Source organism: Carettochelys insculpta, chromosome 28, assembly GCF_033958435.1.
Source record: "Carettochelys insculpta isolate YL-2023 chromosome 28, ASM3395843v1, whole genome shotgun sequence".
Classification (NCBI taxonomy): Eukaryota; Metazoa; Chordata; order Testudines; family Carettochelyidae; genus Carettochelys; species Carettochelys insculpta.
In genome coordinates, this window is record NC_134164.1 from 4243842 (window position 1) to 4268985 (window position 25144).

A 25144-nucleotide genomic window follows, 5' to 3' on the forward strand; every position below is an offset into this window, starting at 1 on the left:
CGCCTCCCAGAAGGGCCGGCCCCCTTGCTAGTTTGCAGAGAGCACAATTAACACGCACTCAGCTGCTAAACCCTTGGTGGTGAGGGGGGAAATGAAGCACATGAAACTTTGGAAGAGAAAAGCCGTCCTCGCCAAACCGTACATCAGCCTCAAGGACAGACAGCAGGAAAGAGGCTGTTGTCCACTGCCACCTTGGCAGCTGAGAGCACAGCAAGGATACTGTGACCTGGCACATAAGGCTGGATTGGGTGCTTGGCCACAGATCCAGGGATTAAAAGTAAAATCAGATCCAAGTTTTCTAACAGGTCTCAAGCCCGGGACAGAGGCCAGGCTACCTGTTCGGGGCTGTGAGGCACATCCCATCCAGCACGAGGGACACACAGTGCAGCTTGATGGAGTCCAATCACTCCCGCCGCAGGAGGAGGTGGGGAGACCCTACACGCAGCAGAAAACAGCTGTATGCTTCCCTGGGCTCAGGCCCTTTTCTCTGTGTGCTCCAAGGTCAGGCCCGGAGCCGGCAAGGACACAGACTCACTTGCATCGCTGATCAGCTTTGTCCAGCAGAGGGGTGAGCTTCAGCAGGAACTCAAAGGCACAATTCACGTCCTCGGTGAAATCCTGCAGGCACACAAGAGGCAGGCGTGCGATCAGACCTCACTTCACACGGTACAAGAGGTTCCATCAGCCAAAGCAGCAAGACCGTGTAGCCACGGGGGCTCGATTCTACCCCGGCAGCTGCGTAACTGGACGTAGCTTCCCACGGGAGGGCCCACGCCAGTCACCATGAGGGCAGCAATGGGGCTGATGACATGACTGGTGCTTCGGGGACCCGGGGAAAGCTGGGCAGCCACAGCCTGACATTCAGAGGTGCCAGATCGCACTGAAGTCACAGCACTGAGGAAACCCAACCCACAGCACACCAGGAGTGGCCGACACTCCCCATGCAAGTCAGGCCCCCACAGCTCGGGCATCACAAGCTGCCACCAGCTGCTCAGCAAGGAGCGGGATGAGAGCCTTAGAAAGGGGGTGGGGGTTGGTATCCTATTGTGGAGTTCTCACCTCACAACACACCTCCCCTCCGCGCCCCCAGGAGCAGTGAAAGAGCGCTGGAGTCAGTAACAGATAAGGGCAGCCAGGCAGGGACAACTTGCCCCCACTGGCTGTACATCTTCCACATGTAGCTGAGTCCAGCTGTTCTGGGGGTACCTCAGCCTCCCATCACAGCCCTGAGGCCACCAGTTTGTCAAGTCCCCTGTAAGCTCCTTGGAGCAAGCACTGCCCTGGGTCATGGGGCCCTGATCTGGCTGAGACGCACACATGTGCTGTGGTCACAGACCGGAGCAGGCCCGTATGTGTGCACTGAGTAATACAGCCAGGCCCCAAACTGGCTGGTGGGGGCTCCCCAAATTCCCAGAACGGGAGGCACACGCCTCTCCAAGCAGTGGGGCGAAGTTTCAGAAAGTGTCTGGAATCGAGCGAGGTGGGTGGGCAGCCCCCAGAGAATGGGGGTAGGGCTGCCAACCCTCCAAGATAGGCCTGGGGGTCTGCTGGAATCAGCACCGACTGCCCGGTGGCTATTGGGAGCAATCTGGGGGATTTTAACTGAATCTTTTAAGCAACCAACATGAAGTCGGGCTGGGAAAACAAATCTCCAGGAACAGCTTCTGTCAAAGTTGGCAACCCTAGGGAGGGAGAGGGGCAGAGAACCACAGGGACCCCTTGTATGTCTGACAAGTGACAAAGCCTGCGAGACCCCTCCACCCCCAGGCTATTGGATCATCAACTGTTCGGGGAAGTGACGGCCGGCTCCTCTGGCATCGTACAGCGCCTAGCACATTCGGGTGCCGGATCCGTCTGGTCCCTTGGCACCTCCGCCACAAACACAATCGAGTGTGCGTATTGTGTGCTACTGCGCTGGAACGGACCAATGCCAAACGCCTCCCAACTCACCTTCTCTCCCTGGGGGTACTTCTTTAGTTTCACCAGAACCTGAGGGATCTGCAAGAAACAGGTTGTAACGACGGAGACCTGGCTGAGACTCGGGCTCGTGCAGCCCGTACGCAGCCACACCCCAGAGTCAAGGCAGAAGATACAGGCCCCAGAGGAAACACCTGGACGAGCTGCCCCACAGAACCAGCCGTCACAGCCCTGGGGCCAGTTGTTCCCAAGGCCGGTGGGAGGAAACCCCCTCTAGTGGACATTGATGGAATCACCCGCACCAACAGACTGCGGCAGCTTCCTAACCCCCTTCCCATCACTCGGAGCTGCCGGCCCCTCTGAAGGAGCATTTGTTCCCTTCCCCTGGGTCCCTGAGGCCCTTCACACCCCTCAGCCCCAGGGGAGGCTCCAAGGGACTGGCAGAGGGAGGGAATACAAAGCTGCAATGTGTTGAGCTGGGTCTGAGGAACCAGCCACCGTCCGTTCTACAGAGCAGGGCTGCGGGCTGGGACCAGGAACCCTGTTTGCTTTGGGGAGGGGGAAGAGAGAAGCTGAACACGTAACCTTGCAGTCTGCCAAGGACAAAGTAGGAATGTGAAAAAGCAACAGCGCCGGGTGCTTAAGATAACACTTACTTCGCCCTGGCTGATCTAAACCAGACAGCCACACGGCAGTTATGAAGCACTCAGGAAGCGCAGCTTTTCTGGAAGGGGGAGGCCATCATCCCTGTCAGGGAAACTGAGGCAGGCCTGGCCAAATGACCCTGACAGCGCTGAGAACAGAACCAGGGCTCCTGGCTCTCAACCCCGTGCTCTCACCACCCCACTGCCCTCCTTCCCCACAAGGCTGTGAGTACACAGGGACCAAAAGCTCAGAGGAGACAGCGGAGAGAGGAAGGAGGCACAAGAGCTATTGAGATTTGCCCCTTGGCCTCACCTCCACATTGCTGAGCCAGCTCTTGGCTGACAAAGAGGCTCAGGGGACCTCTGCACACAGCTGGATAAAGTGAAGCCAATGTCACGCCCCATCAGGACGCAGGAGCTGCATTAAGCCAAGACCAGCCAACAAGCAAGGGAGACAAAAGCTGTTTTGCAAAATTAAAATAAGCCCCGGGCAAATGGAGGCTTGGGAGCTTGCAAGGCTCAGCCTGCGATTTAGCTCTGTACAGCTCGGCATGAAAAGAGACAGGCCAGACACAGCGGGAGAGCACCGATAACTGCTCCACCACACGCTGGCACTCGGTGGGGTCTTGGGGGAGCCAGGCAGCGACAGACTCTGAGCTCGTGGCAGGGTCAGGTGGCCAGCTGAGGGGCTACCTTAAGGAAGGTGAAGGCCGTCCATTTCAGCTCCTCTGTGCCCTCGGGGGACTCGATCAGGCCCACGAAGCAAGCTTTCCAGATCTCCAGCACAAAGAGCGGCGAAGGGATGCGCTACAGGTGGAATGGAACAGCGCTTAGACGCAGCGTACAGCAGACACTCCGCTCCCCTGCCCCACATGCACGTCCCGCTGCAGGGATCGAACCCGGGGCCTCTTGATTTAAAAGCAGGTGCCTCTGTCACATCAGCCCGTTCCCCAGAGGGGAAAGCAGACTCCTGCCCGGCCAGCCACAGCGGGGCAGAGACTCGCCCGGCACTGGGAAGGCGTCATATCTCCCTGCATTTCCAAGCCTTGGCCTCGCCCCTCTCTGGGAAAGCCCGACTCCAAACTTGCAGGCAGATTCAATGCCACCGCTGGGACGAGAGCTCAGGAGGGCCAGACCCCATTCCCGCTAGGTCACGTTGCCTCACTGAATCAGGAATCACGCAGGACAGGGAAGAAAGAGCCGCTGCTCTTTCACCGTACCTGCATCCGCTTCACCATCATCAGCTGCTCCACAAGAGGCTGGGTCTCGCCCGTGAGGTTCATGGTGCCCTCCAGCAGCACCACGGCATGCACAGTGGGGAAGCCGGTTTTGTTCAGCTGCTCGGCGTGGACGGAGAGCATGGTGGCTATGCTGTTAAAGGAGGGCGGGAGGCTGGCATCATGGTGGGAGAGACCTCACCCCCCCGCCAGAGCTGAACGCAAATGGTCTCCAACCCTCCCCTGTGCTGCTGTGTCAGGACAGGCACCAGCCCCGAGACTGCTGTCCGGTTTGGCCGATGAACCTTTGGGCCCTGGCCAGGTCACTGGCGATTAACTCCCTGCGCTCTGGCCAGGCCCAGGGCTTGTCCACATGGGGATGGGAGCCTTGACTACAGTTGGTTGCAAGGCTAAAGGCCCCTGACTGGGCTCTGGAATAGCTCTGGACTCAGGAGGTCCTGGAATAGCTCCCTGCAGGGAAGCCCTGAGCTCAGCTCACACAGGGGTTATTCCAGAAGAGCTATTCCGATCATGTTCCTATGCAGACAAGTACAAGGGGAGGGGCTGCTGGAGGTGCCAGGAGGGGACTTCCAGCCCTGGGGAAGGGCAGTAGCTCCCTTGGACATGACTGGGTCCCACCTAGCCCTGCATCCTTCCTTCCCCGGCCTGCCCCAACCCCTCCATCGGGTCAGAGGCAGCGAGGGGGCAGCAGGCTGCACACAGAGGCCAAGGGGCACAGGAGGTGCCTGGAAGGAGCATGAGGCTCTCCCACCTCTTGGGTTTTTTCTGGCCGTTAGCAGTGAGCCCTCCCGGGATGTGCCAGTGTAGCCCGCCCACTGCTCCCAGCCCCAGCCTTGCTCTCCCAGCCCGCAGGCAGAACAGGAAGAGGGACCCAGCCCAATTCCCAAGAGCAGGCACACAGAATATGGAACAGCTGGGCTACCTCTTGATCAGGGAGATGCACTCGTCAGCCTGGCTGCGCAGCTGGGGGTTGCTGAGGCTGCTCAGATGCTCGCCCAGTTTGACCAGGGACTGCTCTATGGCGCTCCACGAAGCTGGAAGGAGAGGAGGTGGGGATGGGGAGCGTATGGCAGCCCGGGAAGGTCATCACAGCACAACTCGGAGGTCCTCACGCAGGCTGGGATTTGCCAAGGAGCCCGAGGGAGTAGGCAGCCAAACGCTGTCCAGTTTCCCTGGGAAGGAGGCGCCCAGCTCCACAGGCACCTGTGGAAACCCCAGCTGAGATCTACCCCGCCTCAGTCGCTCTGGGAGCCAGCTTGTCTTCGCACAGCAACCCCAGGTGGGGTGGGGAACGTTCTACACCAACCGTGTGAGCCTGCAGCTACCTTCAGGGCACGTCTACTCCCCTTCCAGGGCGCAGCAGGGGCAGGAAGGTGGGCAGAGCGGGCAGGCAGCACAGCTGGCACACCAGACAGCAGGTGAGCGAGGGAGCAGAGGAATGGGTGTATGAACTGCAAGCTCAGGGAAGGTGGCAGGAGAGGGAACCAGTAACAACAGGTCTGAGTGAGGAAGGGAGAGGAGGAAACACAGATGACCCCCGGGCGACGGAGAGGATGGTGGCGACAGCAAACAGGGAGAAAACCCAGGAGCACAGGTTGGGCCAGGGCAGAGACACCAGCGAGACAAGCCGGGGCAAGGGGGTGGGAGAGAGGCAGCCTAGGCAGGGAGCAGCCAGCCACGTACCCGTCTCCTCCAGCTTGCCGATGTGAATCAGGGCCCGGTTTTTGGTGCTGCGCACGATCTTCTGCAGCCGCTCCAGGCACATCTTCAGCTGGTTCTCGGCAGCCGCCTGGTCCAGCAGCTCTTTGAACTTCTCCGTATAGAAGGCTGCACAGCGCAGCATCCAGTTGAGGGCGCTCATCAGGGCTCGGCAGAGGCCAATGCACTCCTCCGCTTTGCCATGGCAGCTGCGAGAGGGCGGAAGAGAAGATGAGGTCTGACCGTTGGGACCTTCTGCCTGTTCCCACCAGTCAGGTTCCCCCCACCCCGGCCGCATCCAAACTCCCAACAGTCCTACACCATTAGGTCGGCTTAACTGCCGCACGCCAAGCTGTGAAACAGGCCCTGTGCAATGCATTAATGCTGACCTGCCGCCGAGTGTAGGGCCCGCTAGGGCGATGGACAGGTGGACTGGGAAGGAGGCCTCTGCCCCCGCAGGATGTACCTGCACTAGATCGCCATAGCGGGGCTGCAGCGACGGCATTTCTGGTATGTACACACCCTCCAGGAGCCACGCAGCCAGCCAGGGAACCCGGGAACTGAACGCATCTCAAGTCTAGGTCTTACACTTTTCCTCCTAGTCAGGGTGGCTCAATTTCATCCACCTGGTGACTGTTTTTTCCCCCCACCAACTTGGCCAGAGGGCTTTGTCCCACTTATAACATCCAGCACAGCTGAAAAATCTCACCCTCATGGGCTCTTCCTGACCTCTCTGGGCTTTCTAATGAAGGGGGTGGGGGGGGATACTTTTCGAAGTCCCCAGCTGAACTCTCTCGCAAAAAGGGATCCGCACTGGTCAACACACTCAGAGGCAGGAATGCTCCTTCTGGAGCACAAATCATCTGGTGCCAGAGGTTTTGATCGAATTAAACAGCAGATCGGGTGAACCAGGGATTGGCTGAAGTGGCCAGCTTTGCATTTGGCCATTGGAAGACACTTGTCAACAGTCGGTGACGAATGAATATGGCAATTCTGCTATGGGAAATGTAAGAGCAGCTATTTCCACCTTCCAACTCGGCTGTTCACACCCTTGCACTCACCAAGCTCAGCAATAACATTTACGCTTTGAACAGGCTCCGGTGGGTTTTCAGGGAAATGACAAGCTCTCTAGGGTTTGGAAAAACGGTTTAAAGCCCTGTAGCATTGATAGACTGTCAGCCCCTCGCCTGCTCTCCGGACGCCCCTCTGGCTCTCACGAGCACAAATCCTCCAGGGTGCAGGACTGGCCAGCTCTGTTCCAAACCAGAAGTAAGAAGGGAGCAGGAAGGTGCCCTGGCGGGGCTGGGTGAGCACAGGCAGGACTGCAGAGCAGGAGGTGCTACAGGTGAGGACTGAGATGCATTAGCTGGGATATAATCCCTCAAGTTGCGTTGCCTAAGCCTGACTCTGACTCCTGAGAGGGAGGAACAGGTTTCCCTGTAAGCTGAGCGCTTGGACAGATTCAGGGGCTGCCCAGCTGATTAGCAGAGCGCCCACAGGGGACAGGGTGTGTTTCTATTGGTGGTGCACAGCTGCACGTGCACAGAACAAAACTCATTCTCCCCGTGGATGGAAAAAATTAGAGGGAACCTAGTCAGGAAGAACTCTGTCCCTGCAGACAGGCTGCCCCTTAACTGCCAGAGGCAGGTTTTGTGCCTCACTATAGCGCAGGCATGGGCCATGCTGAGCAACAGGATACTGGCCCAGGTGGGCCACTGGCCTGAGCCACTCGGGCAGTTCCTACATTCCCTGCGTGCAGTGCAGCTGTGTGGGGGATCCGGGACTGGACCAGGAGACCAGTGGATCGAGGTGCACATATGGAGCGGAAGAAGGAGACCTGCCCTGCTCCGACATCACTGGCACCAAACACTCGTTCCGCACGACCCCACTGCAGGGAACCGTTTCCTCCTGGCACCCCGGACAGCAGCCCGATGCGAGGTCACACTGGGAGGAGCAACGTGGCATGGGCAGATGTCCCCATCCCATCTGGGGGAGCGACCGGAGCTCGGGAACCGCTGTCCTACGTACCCACTACTCCTACCTCGTCAGTGTTATCAACCTTTGCCTTTTGGGAGCATCAGAGCGACTCCTCCAAGAGTGCCATCACCCAGCCCTTCGGAGAAGAGCACAAGGCACCGAAGCGCAGCACTGTACCTGAGCCGATCGCAGAACATATCCATGATCTCTAGCAGCGACTGGACGCAGAGATCTCGGGAGAAGTCATCGAACTACAGAACAGAAATGCAAAGGGCCCCATTGAATACAGACTTCAGTTTTTAAAAAAGAAACATTCTGAGATAGTCAGCTCCCCCTCTAGGATAGGCCAGGGCTCCCCAGCCAAGAGCTTCCATTGGCAGCTGGCTCAACAGCTCCTCAGAAACGAAGGCTGCCTTAGCAGGGATGTTGTAGGCAAGACGCAAGAAGTACAGTCGTTGAACCTCTCTGGTCCAAGCCTGAGACCATGAATGTTGCTGACCAGAGGGCCCTGCTGGCTGCAGCCAGGAGTGGAGCCTGGAAGCCAGGGCAGGGAGCCAAGAGGGGAACCCAGCCAGAAGGCTGGCAGCCCCGTCCCCCCAAGAGAATCTGGTCCTGCAAACTCCCTTGTTCAAGACCGGTCAGGTCCTGAGAATGCTGGACCAGGGAGGTCCAACAGTTATTTTGCCACTCTACCCAGCACCGGTAAGACCCAGCATTTTTGTTCAAGAAAGATGTGGACAAATTGGAGAAAATCCAGAGGAGAGCAACAAAAATGATTAAAGGTCTAGAAAACATGAACTATGGTGAAAGATTGAAAAAAATATGGTTTGTTTAGTCTGGAGAAGAAAGACAGACAGGGGCACGGTAACAGTTTTCAAGTACATAAAAGGTTTTACAAAGAGAAGGGGGATAAGTTGTCCTTCTTATTCGCTAAGGACAGGACAAGATGTACCAGGCTCACATTGCAGCAAGGGAGGTTTAGGTTGGCCATTAGGAAAAGCTTCCTAACTGTCAGGGTGCTTAAGCTTTGGAACAAATTACTTAGGGAAATTGTGGAATCTCCATCATAGGAGAGTTTTCCATTAGACAAACATTCACCAGAGATAGATAATGTTCCTCCCTGCCTCAGAGGGCCCAGAATGGATGACCCATTGAGATCTTTTTAGTCCTACATTTCTACAGTTAATTCTAGGTCCGTGTATCTCAACTAGTGGGTCATGGCCAATGTCCCCGCTAATCTTTTCCATCCATGCGTGGAATAATTTTGTTATGTGCATCAAGGCATGTGCACCACCAGTACAAACACATGCTATCTGCTGCGAGTGCTCTGCTAATTAGCTTGGGTGGGCCACCCAAGCCCACAACTTCAGAGAACTCTGGCCATGACCTCCTGGGAAGAGATTGTGAAAAGCAGTCAAGAGGCTACCAGGGGTCGGAAGCTGTATTACAGCCTAAAGCAAAGAAAACTTCACTCCCCCATTGTCTGCACTGCTCAAATGATCTCTGTTAACACAAATCATAGAATGCTAGGACTGGAAGGGACCTTGAAAGGTCATCAAGTCCAGCCCGGAGCCCTCATGGCAGGATCAAGTACTGTCTAGACCACCCCTGAGACACATTTATCTAACCTGTAAGTTCTACGTACTAAGCAATAAGTACTAAAGGCTTAGTGTTATCATCCTCGGTCCACTAGCCCCCTTTATTTCTGTAGTAAGCATAAGGAGTTATGAAATGTTTCTGACAGAGAACAATAGTTCACCACCGTACAAGGTTGAGGAACACCGGTCAGGTAACTTACTCTAGTAATCACTAGTCATACGAGCCACTCTGTACCCACAGCACACTTGCCTGGGAGGGGCCTTTCCCTGGCACTAAATGACAACACCTCCTCGGGCAGATTTTCAGATTAACTCATTGCCCAGTTAGAAGTGCCACACTGGGTCAGACAAAAGGTCCATCTAGCCCAGTAGCTTCGTCTTTCAACCATAGCCAGCGCCAGGCATCCTAGAGGGAATGAGCACAACTGACAATCACTGAGGTTTGTCTACACTTCTGCGAAGATCGACCCAGTCTGGTAGAGACATGTGAAATCGATCGGTCTGGGGTCAGCAGTCAACGCCTGTACTCCTCACTATTGCAAGGGAGGCCATCGGGAGGAATGCGCCTGTGGACCTCCCTCTGTGAAGACAGTCACGTAAGTTGATTTCTGCTATGTCAATTTCTGCTACGCAACTGCCCTAGCTAGAACTGCATATCTGAAATTGACTTTCAGGTCTTGTGTAGAGCTGGCCTGAGCACTCCATCTCCTGTTACCCGCTCCCACCTGCTGGCTGTCGGAGGCTAGGGACACCTAGGTCATCATGGAGCTGCATCTTTGACCACCCTGGCTAATAGCCACCGACAGGCCTATCCTCCACGAAGAGTGCCGAGTAATTGTGAAACTGACCCTTCATGCGGCACCTTAGAGATTAACACATTTAGTAGGTCATGGGTTTTCACAGGTGAAACCCACTTCCTCAGATGGAAATGGAAGGGAATGGCAGAACCCAGGGTTTATACAGGAGGGAGCGGGAGCTGGGAGGGAGGAAGTTACCTGTCACTAGTAGGACCAGTTAATGAGGCAAATTAAACTGGATGTGTCTCATACCGGTGAATATCAAAAGTGGGGAAGTTGCAGTTTTTCCCACGTAAGCTCATGACCTAATAAATTTGTTGGTCTCTAAGGCGCTACTGGACTGCTTCTTATTTGTGAAGCTACAGCCTGACACGGCTCCCCTCAGACTTTTCACCCTTGATGTGTAAGCTTAGCTGCTGGGACATTTAAAACCTGTTACACAGGCTAAGATGTTAACACTGCTTCAGTCAAAGAGGAAAAAAGCAACAGTTACTGGCTATGACACTGTGTTAAGTGGTAGCGTTACATCCATGTGGCTGGTTTTAAATGCAAACCCCTGAATTCCCCACCCCGCAGGCTGCTGGCATTGCTGACTGCTGCTAATGGATGTGCCAGCACTGGGGGCATGTGCTGGATTAGGCTCTTAAATCTGTCTCAGAGGGAACTGTGCACAGTTTCCCAAACGGAAGGCAGACCAGTCTCTTTCCATTGACGGAGGGCAGCCTGTTCCACAGAGCAGGGACATGGAGGCGTAATCATTTCGGGTTGTGGCATCTCATCGTTGCTGACTCAGCAAAGGATGTCATTTTCTGCTTGACCTGTCTCTGACAGGAGTTAGTGGGACAGAAATAGATACACAGGTTGTAGGTAAAAATGCAAGACAGCATCTGGCAGGATCTACCTTACTGATGGCCGTCAGGACAGTGGAGTAAGACACCATCTAGGAACGAACAAAAAAAAAACAAAAACGAACAGTAAGGAAGTTACTAGGTAACATTTTAAAATGCCGTTTCAGTTGCCAAGGAACAATGAGGTCATTTTACGGCTGTGCTGCTTGTCTCGTAAAGAGAGGCTTGGGCATTGACCCAGCGCAAATTGAAACAGACATTTTTAGGTGAGCGCGGATGTGCTTTACACAAAGTTCACATTAAACTATAATTTTAAATAGCAAGCAAAGGAAAGCCAGAGCATCTCGCAGCTGAGGACTTGTCTAGAGGGCAAGGGATCCATACACCCTCCTGTATGCACAGGTCACCACCATGCGTACTGATCCAGGGGACACGCTGCCAGGCAGAGTCAAAATACTGCGCTGGGAGATAGAAAATCCTGAATTCCACCTCTGGCTCTCCCACGGACTCCCTCTGGGGCTCTTGACAAGACAATCTCTGAACCTGGGCTTCTCAGGAAGAACGAATGCCCTAACTCGGGGTTGGGAAGGTGAATTCGTCAGTGTCTGTAATGCAAAAGGAGAAGTGCTGTGGAGGGTTGTTACCTGGGAACTGATGGCATATTTCAGGTAGGACAAGATCAGTGGGTTGGGTGATGGGCCGATCATGGCCTGTTCAAGAAGAGCTTCTGCAAGTCAAACAACAAAGGCCGGAGAGGTCAGATCAGTTCTAACACATTCTCTCAGGTTTTTGGTACATCCCACAAGCAAGAATGGGGATGAGTCCAAAGATTTAGTACAAAGCCTTCTTTACATTAAACACACCTTACAACCATCCATTCCGGGAAGCAGAGGACAACAGATACTTTAGGGAGCATGACGCATCTGCTGCTAATTCAGCACATGCAGAGATTCCTGGGACAAAATGAACCCCGCTGCCTGGAAGCTGCAGTTACCAATGTGCATTAATTACCCTTCCTCCAACTTACTGGGCGCTGTGAACTGGGAAAGAGCCTCCCCTCACCCACACCTCTTGCGTTCTGCCATAGCTGGGTGGCTGCTGCTGCTGGTTCCAACTGTCTCCAGCCCTGGCAAACAGCCTGACACCACCCAAGCACTCTGGGCAGCTGCTTCTCCGGTAAGCTGCCAGCACCTAGGTTTGGCAGCTCACGGGTGCAGTGCCTGTCCTATCTGTTCAGTCAAGCTTTTAATTGACCATTTGAACTTCTGCAACAGAGAACAGAGGCAGGCTCACAAAGACAGACCCACATTTTGCAGCATTTCTTCTAATTAGTTTGAGGCATGCAGACACCAGAGCTGGAAGCTGCCGTCTGGGAAGCTCTGAGTGAGTGCATCCCTCGCTCGCTTGGAGGGCAGCTGCTCAAAAACAACACACCAGTCTGAATCCCCAGACAACAATAAATCACAGGCACTGAATCCGAATTGTTGGCTGCAAGACACAGCCCAGAGCTTGCTCAGCAGTTATGGACACTGGCAAGCTAAATGCATCTTTCTGTCCACCAGAGAGAGACTTCTAATGGTAACTTTTCCCCCTCCTGTTAGCCTGTAACCAGGGAGCCCAACACAGCCCAGGCAAGACATGGTGATCCATCGTGTATGTACTATTATGGCTCTGTCAGGCACTGGTGTTGTTCTGGCATTTCGCTTCCAGATTTTTCTCTTCAGTCTTTGGACTGGAAAGCAGCTGCTGAGCATTAAAAGGGATTGCTCTAGGGCTAACGCAAGGAAATCACCTCATCTGAAATTATGAGCAGGGAGGATCATCAGAGCTGTTCCAGATTCCTCCTTTGACTCAGAAACCCTGTCCGTACGCATACTATTGTAGCAACAGAGACCAAAGGCCCATTCTGCAGACACATCGTAAGAGACACACCAACCTTACGTAGCCAAGACAGGCAGTGGGTAAAGGGAAGAGATGCAGAGCGAGGGAAACAGCGGCTGCATGGCAGTGACAGAACTGGAGCTAGAACGGAAGTCTCCAGACTCTGTTTAGTGCCTTTCCACTGCCCCTACCCTGCAGCGATGGGATCCCATCCCTCTGCTGCCACTTTATTCAGGTTCATCATGGGAAATCACTGGCTCACCCACCCGCCGCCCACCCCATTTCTGCAGCCATCGCAAGATGACAGAGAGATTCTGATACAGTACAAAAGCGTCAGCTCCTGGTGCCTAAAGTTAAGCTCCCACATGCAGATTTAAGCAACCAAATGGGAGTACACGGAACATCAAGAAATCTGAACACCTGCAGTTCCTGCAGCTGCCATGGAGCCAAAGTCGGGGTGCAGGGAAAGGGAGGGGCAAATCAGGCCATATTGATTTCGGTCATTAAATCTGGGCATAGCCCCCAGGTCCAAACTCTGCTAAATTCAGTAAAAAACCTAGAACTGATTAGAACCTGTGCCTCAAAGAGCTCGCCAGCTCATCACTAAAATAGAGACAAAGGGGCCGAGGCAGGAATCAAACAGGCAAAGAGGAGCATAGTGCTAAGAGGAGAAATACAAGGCTGCTGGGGGTGGCTGAGCTCAGAATGAAGTTACTCTTGCACCAGGTGCTTTCTTCAAATTACAATTTCCAGAGTGAGGGTGGGGCATGGAGATGCTACTTATATTATCATAATTATATATGAAGGATTTTTAGTCTGGGCCTGATCTGCGGTACAAGAAGGTTGGTGGCGGTAACTCAGCACCACAGATCTTCCATGTGGTAACAGATATTCTTTTCCATGATAAGCACCAGATCATGCAGGGCTCATTTAACGATAAATTTCTGCAGATTTCATAAAACATCAGCTTCCTTCCTAATCCCTGTGGCTGTAAAGAACAAGTTCCAAATATAAACAATAAAACATTGTCTTCCTGAGCCTGCAGACTGCCTCAATGACTCTGCTGCTGCTCTGAGCTTTTTCAAGCAGGACCATAGCAAAAATGATCAAACTAATTGGTTTCACAACTGCAAAAACAACTGTGGACATTTTACTGTTCTGCTGCCCAAGAGGATTATCAGCAAAATCAGAAAATGGAGCTACTTACATAGGCCAGTGGCAGGGAAATGAACCCTGTGTTGCAGCTAAGAAGATGGAGATGGGTAGAATAGCAGAGACCTCATTTCCCAGCAGGCTTGTAATCGGAGGGGAAGCAAAGGAAGAAAGAAGCAGAGGGGAAATTCTTTTCCATTCTAGCAGGCAAGGTGAGGCTTCAAATACCCTCAAGCCAGATGGTGAGATTTTTACAGGGTAGATTTATTTACATGAAGGAGATTTAAATCATTGATTTACATCAAGTTACCAAAAAAGCTGAGACTGACTACTTAGAGTGCATTTATGTTTGGAGTAAACCCCATTGACCTCACTGGCACTTCTGATGGTTTCTTTTTTTTTTTTTATTAAGAAAATAACTATAGAAGGGGTGTTCCCTCAGAAAAGCTGAGTCAGGCTAAAGTAAAATAGGAATGGAATCATGGTGTCACCATTATAGTCTATGGCCATTATGATAAAAAATAAAGCACACGTATTACATAATACAAAATAAGATAGTGACAATCAGTGGTAACTGGCAACTCTAGATTTCTCTTGCTGCTGCTTCCTGTATTGTATACTTGTTCCACCTCTCTAATTCAGCACCCACAGGACCTGACTGGTGCCACATGAGAGAATTTGCCAGACTACAGGCAGACAATATTGTCTAGCACATTACCAACACTTCCACTGCTTACGGGACTCTTAGAAGACATTGAGGGATAAATTACAGCTAAATAATAGCACAGAACACCGAGAGCCAGGACTGGTAGCTGTAAACAAGCTTTATGGGAGTGCGGGAAACTTGCCCACACCCATGGTAAGTGGTTGTCTGACTAACTAAAATCACTCCACATTATGGATGTTGCCAGAGAGGAGAGTTCCAGATTAGAGAGGTTCAACCTGCACTTGGGTGACAGATTCTAAACCTAGTTAACTAATTAAGCAAGCCGTAAAGATTAGCTAAGCTAAACTCTTTTTTTTCTAGCAATAGCCATCACAGGAAACAGCTTGGGGATTTACTTGTCAAATCACATTTACACTAAAAGACACAGAGGAAATCTTAAAGAACGATACACTGAAGGGGATTTTTTTAAGTTATTAACCAGTTGATTCACTCAGCCAAATCCACATCTTCATCCACATCATTTTCTCCCACTAAGCAGGTTTCCTTACGATGTTTCATTCTTGGATCTAGGCCCTGCATCTCCTTCTCGCCCTTGACCATGTTTTCCTTAATATTCCCAGATAGCCAGGAGAGTTTTCCTGCGACAAAAGTGTGGGGAACTATAGGAAAGCTGAGCGTGCTGAATGACGTCTTGCCTGTTTCTTCCCAGTTCACTCTACTGCTCCTTTCTGTGCTGCCTCTGTCCTTAGCAAAACGTCTGAACGAACTCCTCTGCCACGCTTGGCCAGGATCCACCACCATGGAAGCACAGAACACAAACAAACCTGTCCAGCTTGCATCTTTCTTTGCAAACCAGCTCAGAATAGAATCCAAGTCTTGTAAGTCCCAACATAGGGCTCTATCTATTAAGCCATCCTGCATCTTTCAGTGTCAGCAACAGCTCAGCAAACTACTGCAGCCAACAATCATGTTGTACACCTCACTCTTGCTAAGATTAACGCACGTGACTTTAAGCCAGGGATGGGGAACCCGGGGCTTGTGGGCCGGGCTTGTCTGGATCCAGAACCCGAGGCTCAGGGCTCCCCTCCATAGCACCCGGCCCGCAGCAGGGTGGAGGGTTTCGAACCCCGAGCCTGGAAGGCCACATCAGGCAAGCTGGGGCCAGCTCCAGACTCTGATGGGGAACAGGAAGCAGCACAGGGCTCTGCTGCTGCTCATTGCTGTTCCCCTAGTCAGGAGAAAGGGAGCAGGAACAGCAGCAGCAGCCTCAGCAGAACTGCCCACAGGCTTCATACTGCTGCACTGATTGGCTAAAATTCCAGACCCCGCACACCTCGATGCTCCTGCATCCCCCGCTTCCCATCTGGACCCCCACTCCTATCCACTTCCTCCTCCCCAGACCCCTCACCACCACCCTGACCCCAAACCCTCCCACCTCGACCCACAGCCCCAGCCAGATCCCCCACCCTCATCCCACTCCTGCACCTCACTCCGACCCAAATCACCTGTCCCGAGCCCGCTAGTGCACCCTCCCTCCCACCCAGGCCCCACAGCCCCAGCCCATCCCCCACAGTCGGGGAACAGATCAGTGAGGGGGTTTGATTTTTTTGCTTCTCACTTGTATGGTCCCCAACTGATTTGTCTTACAGGTCAGTGGCCCCCACCTAAAAAAGGTTCCCCACCCCTGCTTTAAGTACATGAGTAGCTGCAATGAAGGGTTCCGGATATATGTATGTCACAGGAAGCCAGGAGCTTATATTTCCAGAGTTTTCTACTGGGGAGTTTTTTAGCCCTGGGAACTACAGCAAGTTTACGTGCTAGCACAGAAACGACACCGAACGTATCGCAAGTGCTGCAGTTGGCTTTTCCAGATCACGTACTTGTCTCCTTTTGTACCATGCACATAACACACAGGCAGACATGTGCACCCAAGCAGTCAAACCAAACCAAACCAAACCCTGACCTGCCAAATTAAGTATGTCCCACGTGGCTCCTTTGGGGAAGAATTTCTTCATGTTTATGGCCCACTGGTAATCACTCCACCGCTCTTTCCAGGCCTGGAGAATGGCCTGTTTTAGATTCACAACCTTCATCTTTCTGTTCTGAGAGGGAGAAAGAAGAGGCAAGCAGCTTGTTCACCAAAGCATTTCACACCCACTCCCCTCACCCCTACACCTCCCCATGGCACTATAAATTAAACACATTTTGTTTCTGTATTAAAAGATTCACTTAAAAGGAAGCACTGTGACCTGGTTCACTCTATCATCTTTGAGAAAGACTGTAACCCACTGGTCAGAGCACATGGGTCTTGGGAGTAAGGGCCCTTGGGTTGTAGTCACATCAGAAGGGAGGGAGCATAGGGTGCTGGCGGCAGGACTCCTGGGTTCCCTTCCCACTCTCAGATGTGGGAAACAAGTGTTGCCTAACAAGTAGAGGAGGAGGGTCGCTCTGAGAGGAAGCAGGCCCAAGGGGAGCAGAGGTGTGAGTGTGAGAGAGTCCCATCACCTATCCCCACCCCCTTGAACTTGCTGGGGCGGAGGGCAGGCTCCCCCTAGCCCTCTCCAACCAAATACACTCGGGGGTGCTCCTCCAACTCTCCTGTAAATATGCACCAAGTGGTTCCCCCGCCTTCCTCCCCACACACACCTGGGGGGCTCCCTCAACCCCGCCAACAAATACCCCAAGGAGCCCCCCAGCCCCCCCAACCTGGACACCCGGGGACCCTCACCCCCAACACGGATACCCCAGGGAGCCCCCCAGCCCGGACACCAGGGGGCCCCTCAACCGCACCACAGATACCCCAGGGAGCCCCCCAGCCCCCCCCAACCCGGACACCCCTCAACCCCACCACAGATACCCCAGGGAGCCCCCCCAACCCGGACACCCCTCAACCCCACCACAGATACCCCAGGGAGCCCCCCAGCCCGGACACCCCTCAACCCCACCACAGATACCCCAGGGAGCCCCCCAGCCCGGACACCAGGCCCCGCTCCCCCGCCGCCGCCTCCTCACCTTTCAGCCCTCACAACCAGCAGCCAAACAGCGCTTCCCTCCTCCACCTTCCCGGCCGCCGCCCTCTTGGCACCCCCCAACAAGCCTTCCACGGATTGGCTGGAAGCGCGCGGCGCCCCGCGGAGGCTGCTGGGAGTTGTAGGACGCCGCCGCGTGGCTCCGCGCCGCCGGCGGGGGACCCTGCGGGGCTGTCCGGGGCTCGCCCCAGCTGCAGCCTCCGTCCGCCCTCTGGCCTGGGGGGCGGGGGAGGGGATATTTTCCAGGCCGTAGAGAACTGGGGCTTTAACCCTGCGGCGGGCGCGGGTCTCTCTCCCAGCCCCTTGTGGTGGGGTTCAGGGGTCCCCGAGCTCTGCCCCCCGTCCGCAGGCAGGGGGGACCCTCACTCAGCAGGGAGAATGGGAAGTTCATGAGTCGACAGAGGCCCAGCTCAGCGCAGAGGTGTCAGTACAGCCGGCAGCGACAGTCACTCCAACCCGTCCTGGGGAGAGGAGCCCGAGGGGTGCCCCTCTGGGGTGTGGCTTCCCCCCAGCCAGGCTGGCTGCCTTCCAGCTCCCTCTCCCCCCAGCTTCTAACTGCCAACACCAGGCTGGCATTTCCCAAACACACAGGAAGTCCAGCACCTGCTTGCAGCCTGAGGCATTAACAGTTTCACCAATCTCTCCTCCAGGTGATGGTTCTCCAACCACAGCCCTCAAAGGTGTGCACAGGGCCCGTGGGGCCCCGGGGTTGGTGGGGCTCTTCTCATTTCCAGCGGCTTCCCCATGTTTAAAGACGCCAGACTTGTTTAATAATTCACTCCCTCCTATTTTCCACAAGACAGCAATCACTCTAGCAACCACAAGAATCAGAGCTGTAGATCCCGAGGCCACGAGGGACCCTTGTGGTCATCTCGCCTGACCACCTGTGGAACAGAGGCTGGGAAATGTCCCCGCAGGTCATCCCTAGAGCAGGCTCTCTTCAGAAAACAAAAGGCATCCAACTTCAATTTTAAAATGGCCTGTGATGGAAAATCCCCCATGGATGTGACAGGGAGGGGGAGCCAGGCCATGGAGATGAGGAGAGGAGGTTTTCTTGTACTCCCCTGCCTTTCTCCATCTGTTCTCTTAGACTGTAAGCTCTTTGGGGGAGAGATTATCTCCTTTTGCTGGGTCTGTACGGAGCTCAGTAGCATGGGTGCCACTCCGGCAATGCAGATCATTAATAAGAAGATGAGGAGAGCCACAGGGGGGAACATCTGGGGTGCCCTTCCTGAGAGAAATTGGAATAGGTCAGTGTCATCAGCCCTGTGCACTGATCTGGGCTCCATCCGCCTACATATGCAAAGGCCCAGACCGACTCACATGCTGGCACAGTTTGTCTGCAGCCTGGGTAGCGTTCCCTGTAGGTGAGCCCTTGGGCGGCCACCCAGGAGAGGTTCAGGCACCGCCCAGCGGATTAGCAGACTGCCCACAGCCACCAGCCTGTGTTTCTATAGGTGGTGCACATCCACCCAGGCCTCTGTGCACATAATAACATTTCTTCTGCCCATGCCTTGGTAAAAGGAGAGGGAACCCTGAGCAGGGCCTCTCCGAGCAGATCAAGGCAACCTGTCGCGTCCTGTCTCCCAGGACTTTGGCCATGGCGGTGAAGCTGCAATCCCAGTGTCGGAGGTGGAATTGCAGCCACTGGCTTGGGTACCCGCTCCTGGGTGCATCTCAGCCCAGGCTGGCTGCAGGGCTGATGGGCACTGGTCTGTTCCCACCCCCTTTGCTGTGTAGTGCTCAGTGGGCAGAGAGATGGGGGAGGGTGGCTCTGGCTCAGCCTGGGGACAATCCAGTGACTAGGAGAGCAAACTGGGCTGCCGAAGAGCAGGGAGGTCTCTTGCTCTGAGCTGCTGTGTGACACGCCGCCGCTCTGGGCCCAGTCCCCCACCCCTAGTCTAAGCCCATCTCTCCGCAGGCCTCGAAGGGTGGCCGTAACAGGGGCCAGTTCTCCTGGGCCTGGAGATTCAGATGGCATCGTCTTGGCCTCCTGTCTCTTGGGGGAGGGGATCGCCACGCCTGTGTCACACGGGTGGCGCTGGCATGACCCGCCAACCTCTGACTGAGACTCCCACGGCGGGTGTGCAGCAGCCACTGGGGATTTCTCCATGCGTGGCGCTCCGATCCTCCAGCACCAAAGGCCAGACCCCCGGGGCTAATGCTAGAGGAGGCTCCCTATTGGTTATTTATGATACAGGGCCTATGTCACACAGTTGTGTCATTCTGATTCAGTGCAGCCATGTGCCCTGTGCTCCCAACAGAGCCGTGCCGTAGGGTGAAAGCAGGCAGTGCCTTGAAAGGGAGCCTGGCAGAGAGCTGCAGCCCTGGCAGCATTAACCCAGTGAGCTGCCAGCTCCGGGCAAGGCTCTGAACTGACACAGCTGCAGCCAGGCCTTGGGCAGAGCCGAGAAGCTCTGAATCAGGCCTGGGCTGTGGTGAAAAGGCCCAGGGCGTGAATTTGTAGTCTGGTTTTCAGAGGTGCCGGACCCTGGATGCTTCTGCCAGCTCCAGAGGGAGCTGCAGGCGCTCAGGCTATGTCACCATCTCTGCAACTATCGCTGAAGCCAACTGAGTCTGACCTAGTTCCCAGCTTCTCCATAGCCCCAGGGGACACTGCTCCTAGATTTGCTTCTTGGCTCTGCTACTGACTCCCCGCAAGGCCATGGGCAAGTCCCTTCTTGCCTCCCAGCTGCAGTGTCCCCATCAGCAAAGTCCTGGCTAGGCAGCAGGCCGAGTGTTCCCTCCGTAGCATGCTGGCAGCGTACTGCGCTGAGGTGGGCGTGGCTGAATCACCACTGCCCCCAGTGGATGGAATCACAAACTTCTCATCTGTGTGCCATAGGCCCTTTACAGCTAACAGCGATTCCCCTTGAGCTGCCACTCGGAGGGGTCAGTGCCAGAAGCTCTGTGATCCAGCCCAGGCAGTCCCAAGTCCCAGAGCCATCTAGGGAGTGCCTTGCTTCCACGAACACTGCAAGGCACCTCTCTGCCTCGGTCCTGGCTGTGCGGTGTGTTGGTCTTTGTCCTTCCCCAGCTGCAGGCAGCAGATGACAGAGGCTTAGAATAAGGACCAGCTCACGTGTGGCTTCAGAAGCCCCACTCGAGTCTCTAAAAATTCTCTCTCTTCTCCTCCTGGGTTTTCATCTGCCACCCTGGGACCTGCCCCCTCTCCTTTCCCCCTAGCCCCACGGCTGCCCAGGGCCCTGCTCTGCCGGGCAATGCTCAGGTGCAGCGAGCGCCCCAACCCAAGTGCTCGCGGGCTGACCAGAAGGGTGTTATGGCCTCCGTGTCCCACAGGCGAATGGGGGCGCACAGGACTCAGCGAGAACCCTGGCTTCCTGCTCAGAGCGCTGCCTGCCCAGTCCCCAGTAACACAGAGCAGGAGGGGCCCAGCTGCAGGGAGCGTGTGAGGATGGCTCCGTCCCCAGCCATGACTGGGCAGCATCTCACCGCTCCCTGGGACGCGCTGACAAGGCTGGGGCTCTAGGGACACCGTCCCTGCCACCACCTGAGCTGCCCTGACCACCCACCTAGGACTGCCAGAACCAGGGCAGCCTGGGGGAGCCCATGCTGGCCCCCTGCCGACACTGCAGGCTCCCACCACCAGCCAGGCGCATCTGCACGACCACGAGCAGGGGGTGCTGTGCAGCTGGGCATCCCCAGGCCACGCCGGGCCGTTCCCAGATGCACCCCCCACCCACGCTGGGCCCTTGTTTATTGTTCAGCCCAGCTCCCAGCTGGGGCGGCAGTGGGACCCGGCAGGGGTGAGGGCAGCAGCTGTCGGCGGAGCTGGCGTCTGTCCAGCCAGGCTGTGCGGGGGCCATTCAACAGGCTGGGGAAAGGCCTCGTCTTCCAACGCTGGTGCCACCGCACCGACAGCCCTGGAAGGAGCCGCTTGCCCTGGCGATGTCAAAACCCACAGCCCCCCACACGCACCCCGCCAGGCCTCCTGCACTGGCTCCATCTCCCTGGCGCCCCTCACTCCCGACCCGCAGCCCTGCGTGACGTGGATCTGCACATGCAGGGTCTCCCCACATGCCCAGCCAAGCTCTGCAAAGCCCTTGTCCGCTGCCCCTGGCTCACAGCAGCCCTTCCCCGGGGTGTGGCCTGTCTGCGGCAGGGCGGAGCCCCAAGCCAGTGACCCCAGGGCTGCCCCCCACATGCTGTGGCTGAGTCGTAGGAGAGAGATACCACAGCAAGGGTGGGGGAGGGCTGAAGCAATGGGGTGAGAAGTTCAGCGTAAAAGGGGGTGCTGGAGGGGACCCTCCCCCCTCTGCACGCAGTGGCCCCTCACAGTGCTGTGAGAGCTGTGTTACTCAGGAGCCTGCGCTGATGGAAGTCCTGGCCTGACAAGCCCTGGCTGGGCTGGTTTCGTTGGGGTCAGTCCTGCCTTGGGCTGGGGGCTGGACCTGATGACCTCCTGAGGTCCCTTCCAGCCCCAGGGTTCTCTGATTCAAAGCACTTTGCAGCTCAGGTGCCGTACTGTAGTGCTACAGATGGGGAAACTGAGGTCGGGGACAGCCTTAGTCCCTGGCCCCGCCCAGCGCTGCCGTCAGAGGAAAGGTGCCGGCTCTGGTCTCACCCCGGGAGAGGTCTGGGCTGCAGTGGGAGCTCTGGCCATGGGCTGTCCCACCTGGGGCCCTGGGGGCTCCAACCGCAGCCCAGGAGCTGGCGGGGTCGCAGCCAGGAGCAGCTGGCCAGCGTCAAGTGAGTTCCACAGAGTCAACAGCAAGCAGCTGGGGCTGGCCATGCAGACCGGGGCTAAAATATTTGGGTCGTTACAACATCGATGTCAGAAACAAAGATCGCGGTGCTGGAAACCGCCAGCCCCTGGGTCCAGTGCTGGAAAGGAGCTGGGGCCCTTTGTCCTTCGGGCGGTGGGACGGGCAAAGCTCTGGCAGCTCTGCCCAAGGACACCCGCTAGCACTGGAGCGTGTACGGGCTGCCGAGGGGGCAGCGGGGCTGGTGGCATGCTGGCCCTGGCGTGAGTCTGTGCAGCCGATCCTAGCTGAGTCCCGCTCCACCCAGCCAGCGCTGGGCCCTCCTGGCCACTGGGATACCTGCGCCCAGGCTGAGGGAGGGCCCTGCCTCCCACAGCTTCCCCGTTACAGGGCGCGCAGTGCAGCCCTCGTTCTAGAGCAGGGTTCTTAGTTATTCTAGAGCAGGGCACGTCCCCGGGTGCATGCTCGGGTAGGGAGAAGGTCTGGGTGGGTGGACCTAGTGCGCCAACGTTCTGGAACAGCGCGTTCTAGAGCAGAGGGTCCCTGGGTGTTCTAGAGCAGGGCATGATCTGGAAAGGGGAAGGTCTGGGCCAGTGTGGTCTGTGCCATGACATTCTGGAGCAGGGGAGGGGTATTCTGGAGCATGGCGTTAAGAGGGACGGTACCCCTGAACCCTTCCTCCCCCCGGGCAGCGAGGCACTCAGGGTGTGGCCGGTCTCCTGTGGCAGCAGCGGGGACAGGCTGTGGGGCAAGAAGCTGGATGAACTGGGGGGCGGGGAGGCACAGACTGCTGTGTCCTGGCGATGTTGGAGCCAGGTACATAGATGGAGCTCACTCTGCATCCCGCTGGCTCCCGGGGGCTGGCGCCTGTGCTGGGTGGGGAGCAGCCCCAGGGGATCACCTAAGAGCTCCAGCCTGAGACGCTGTAGCCGAGACAGGGCAGCCCCTAGCCCCACGTGCCCCAGCCCCTGGGACAGGGTGGGCTGCGGCCTGGGGCTGGGTCCAGGCCAGCTTTGCTCCTGGCCTAGAGGGGACGAACCGTGCACAGGCTCAGGGGCCGGTCAATTTGCTTCACTGCCCGGTCTGCCCCGGCCTGGCCAGCATCCCACCTCCTGCCCTCCCCCGGGGCCTCCTTGGGGGCTGCCTGACCCCTGCCCCCTCCCCCAGGGCACTTGCTCTGGGCTCAGCACTGCCCAGCTGGGGGCCCGCCCTGCCAAGGATGGACGCAGGGAGCTGGGAAGGGCGCAGCCCCGTGCCCAGAGCCCCCCGCCCGCCTCCACCCCCAGCCAAGGCCCGGCCCAGCCCAGGGAGTGGGCCAGGGGCTGCGCACCCGCTCCAGCCATCCCGCTAATGGGAAGTAACAAAGGCCACTTAATTCCCAGCCTTGTTTATTCATCCGGGCCCCGCGGAGCTCAAATCCCCCTGCCGGGGAGCGGGATTAGCGGGCTCCGGGCGCTGCCGGCCCGGCTGGGGGACGTGCCTCGGGGAAAGGGCAGCCGGCGCTGGAGGGGCCCGGCCGGGGCGCTGGGTATTCATAAAGGCAGATTTCCTGGGGGCCCAGGCGGCGCAGCTGCGAGCTGCGGGGGCTGCCAGGGGGCCGCGGGTTCGAATCCGGCCTGGGGGGGCGGGGAGCAGCGGCGGCTCCAGCGGGGGGGGGGCGGCTCCCGGACGGGGCCCTGGCCGGGTCCAAGGCGCGGGCGTAGCCGGTGGCACGGCTGGGCTGTCCCGTAGGCTGAGCGCCATCCCCCCCCCCCCCACCCGCTCAGGCCGGGAGGGGGTCTGCTCCCTGGCCAGGCGACGCCCAGGCGGCCACCCCTGAACCCGCTCCGGGTGGGGGTGGGGGGAACCGGCTGCCCCGAGGGCGGGGGTGCGGCTCAAGAGTGAAGTGGGGGGGCAGGCCCAGAGCGGGGCGGCCCAGGGCGCTTAGCTGCGCTGGCCGTTCCCTGTTTAGGAAGGAGGCCCTTTCCCGCCCCCCCCACCACAACGGGGGTGGGGGGCTGCGGCGGCTTTTCAGCCAGCGTCCCCCTCCTGGGAGCAGCCTTGGCGGGGAGCCCTGGCCCAGCTGCTTGCAGCCCCCTGGCAGCCGCTGCTGGGCTCCCACGGCCCGGGGAGGAGGGGGCTGCAGCCGTTCCCACCCCCCTGCAGACCTGGGCGAGCCCTGGCCCGGGGGAGCCTAGCCGGCCGCTCCCGGCGTTGCACCCCCTGCCCCGGTGCTGTAGGGCGAGGTGGGGCTGCCCGGCGCTCTGGAGCTAAGGGGCGGGCTCGCCCCGGCCACGGGTTCGAATCCAGGCCCCCTCCCCCGCACAGGGCAGTGAGGAAGGGGCGCGAAGCCACCTGTGCCCACGGGCAGAGCTCCCGCACCGACCCCGACCCCACCCCCTCCCCCAGCCGGCGATGGAACCCAGGAGTCCTGGCCCAAGCCCTTCCCCCTCTCCCCAGGTTGTCTTCCTGAACCCCTGAACCCCCCCCCCCCCATTGAGCGGCCCATCTCTCGCCCCTGGTTTCGGGGGCAGCTGCGCCCCGGACGGGTGTCTGGGGCGGGGGAGAGTGGGGTGGCTGCCTCCCTGCTTCCTGCATTGGTGTCCCCGCTAACGAGGGGGGGCAAAGGCAGCTTTCTGGGGCGCGATCGCTAACACCCGGGTTTACCGAGGGGTAAACTGAGGCAGGGAGCAAGTCCGGGCCATCGGGCCCAGCAGGGAAAAGAACCCGGGAGTCCTGGCTCCCCCCACCCCCATTCCAGCCTCCTCCCCATGCACAAGCCGCTGCCTGGTTCCCAGCACGGCTCCCCCAGCGCCTGACCCCCCCGCCCCCCACGCATTGTGCAACATCCTGGCTGGATCGGGGACGGAGCAGCCGCCAGCACCACGGGAACGGCCTGTCCCGCACTGGGGTTTAGCTGCGCATGGCTGCGGGTGCCTCGGCGGTGCCCCCGAGCGTGCTGAGCCTGGGGGCGGGCAGGGCCCGCGGGGCGCCG

General features: G+C 57.2%; 1 protein-coding gene across 2 annotated transcripts in view; it reads right to left on the reverse strand.

Annotated features, from left to right (window-relative positions):
• Positions 1-17487, reverse strand: part of MED24 (mediator complex subunit 24) — a 32865-nt gene extending 15378 nt beyond the window's left edge. The window contains exons 1-11 of one of the 2 annotated variants that reach the window (XM_074979103.1): positions 17430-17487; positions 16381-16519; positions 11362-11444; positions 10771-10809; positions 7652-7725; positions 5483-5706; positions 4722-4833; positions 3782-3932; positions 3255-3368; positions 1951-1998; positions 536-618 (exon numbers count right to left, since the gene is read on the reverse strand). In XM_074979103.1, coding sequence (XP_074835204.1) covers positions 536-618; positions 1951-1998; positions 3255-3368; positions 3782-3932; positions 4722-4833; positions 5483-5706; positions 7652-7725; positions 10771-10809; positions 11362-11444; positions 16381-16510 — 1058 coding nt within the window. In that variant the 5' untranslated portion in view covers positions 16511-16519; positions 17430-17487. The remainder of the gene's footprint in view (positions 1-535; positions 619-1950; positions 1999-3254; positions 3369-3781; positions 3933-4721; positions 4834-5482; positions 5707-7651; positions 7726-10770; positions 10810-11361; positions 11445-16380; positions 16520-17429) is intronic. The other variant, XM_074979104.1, reaches the window with a different exon arrangement.
• Between the last annotated feature and the right edge of the window lie 7657 nt (positions 17488-25144).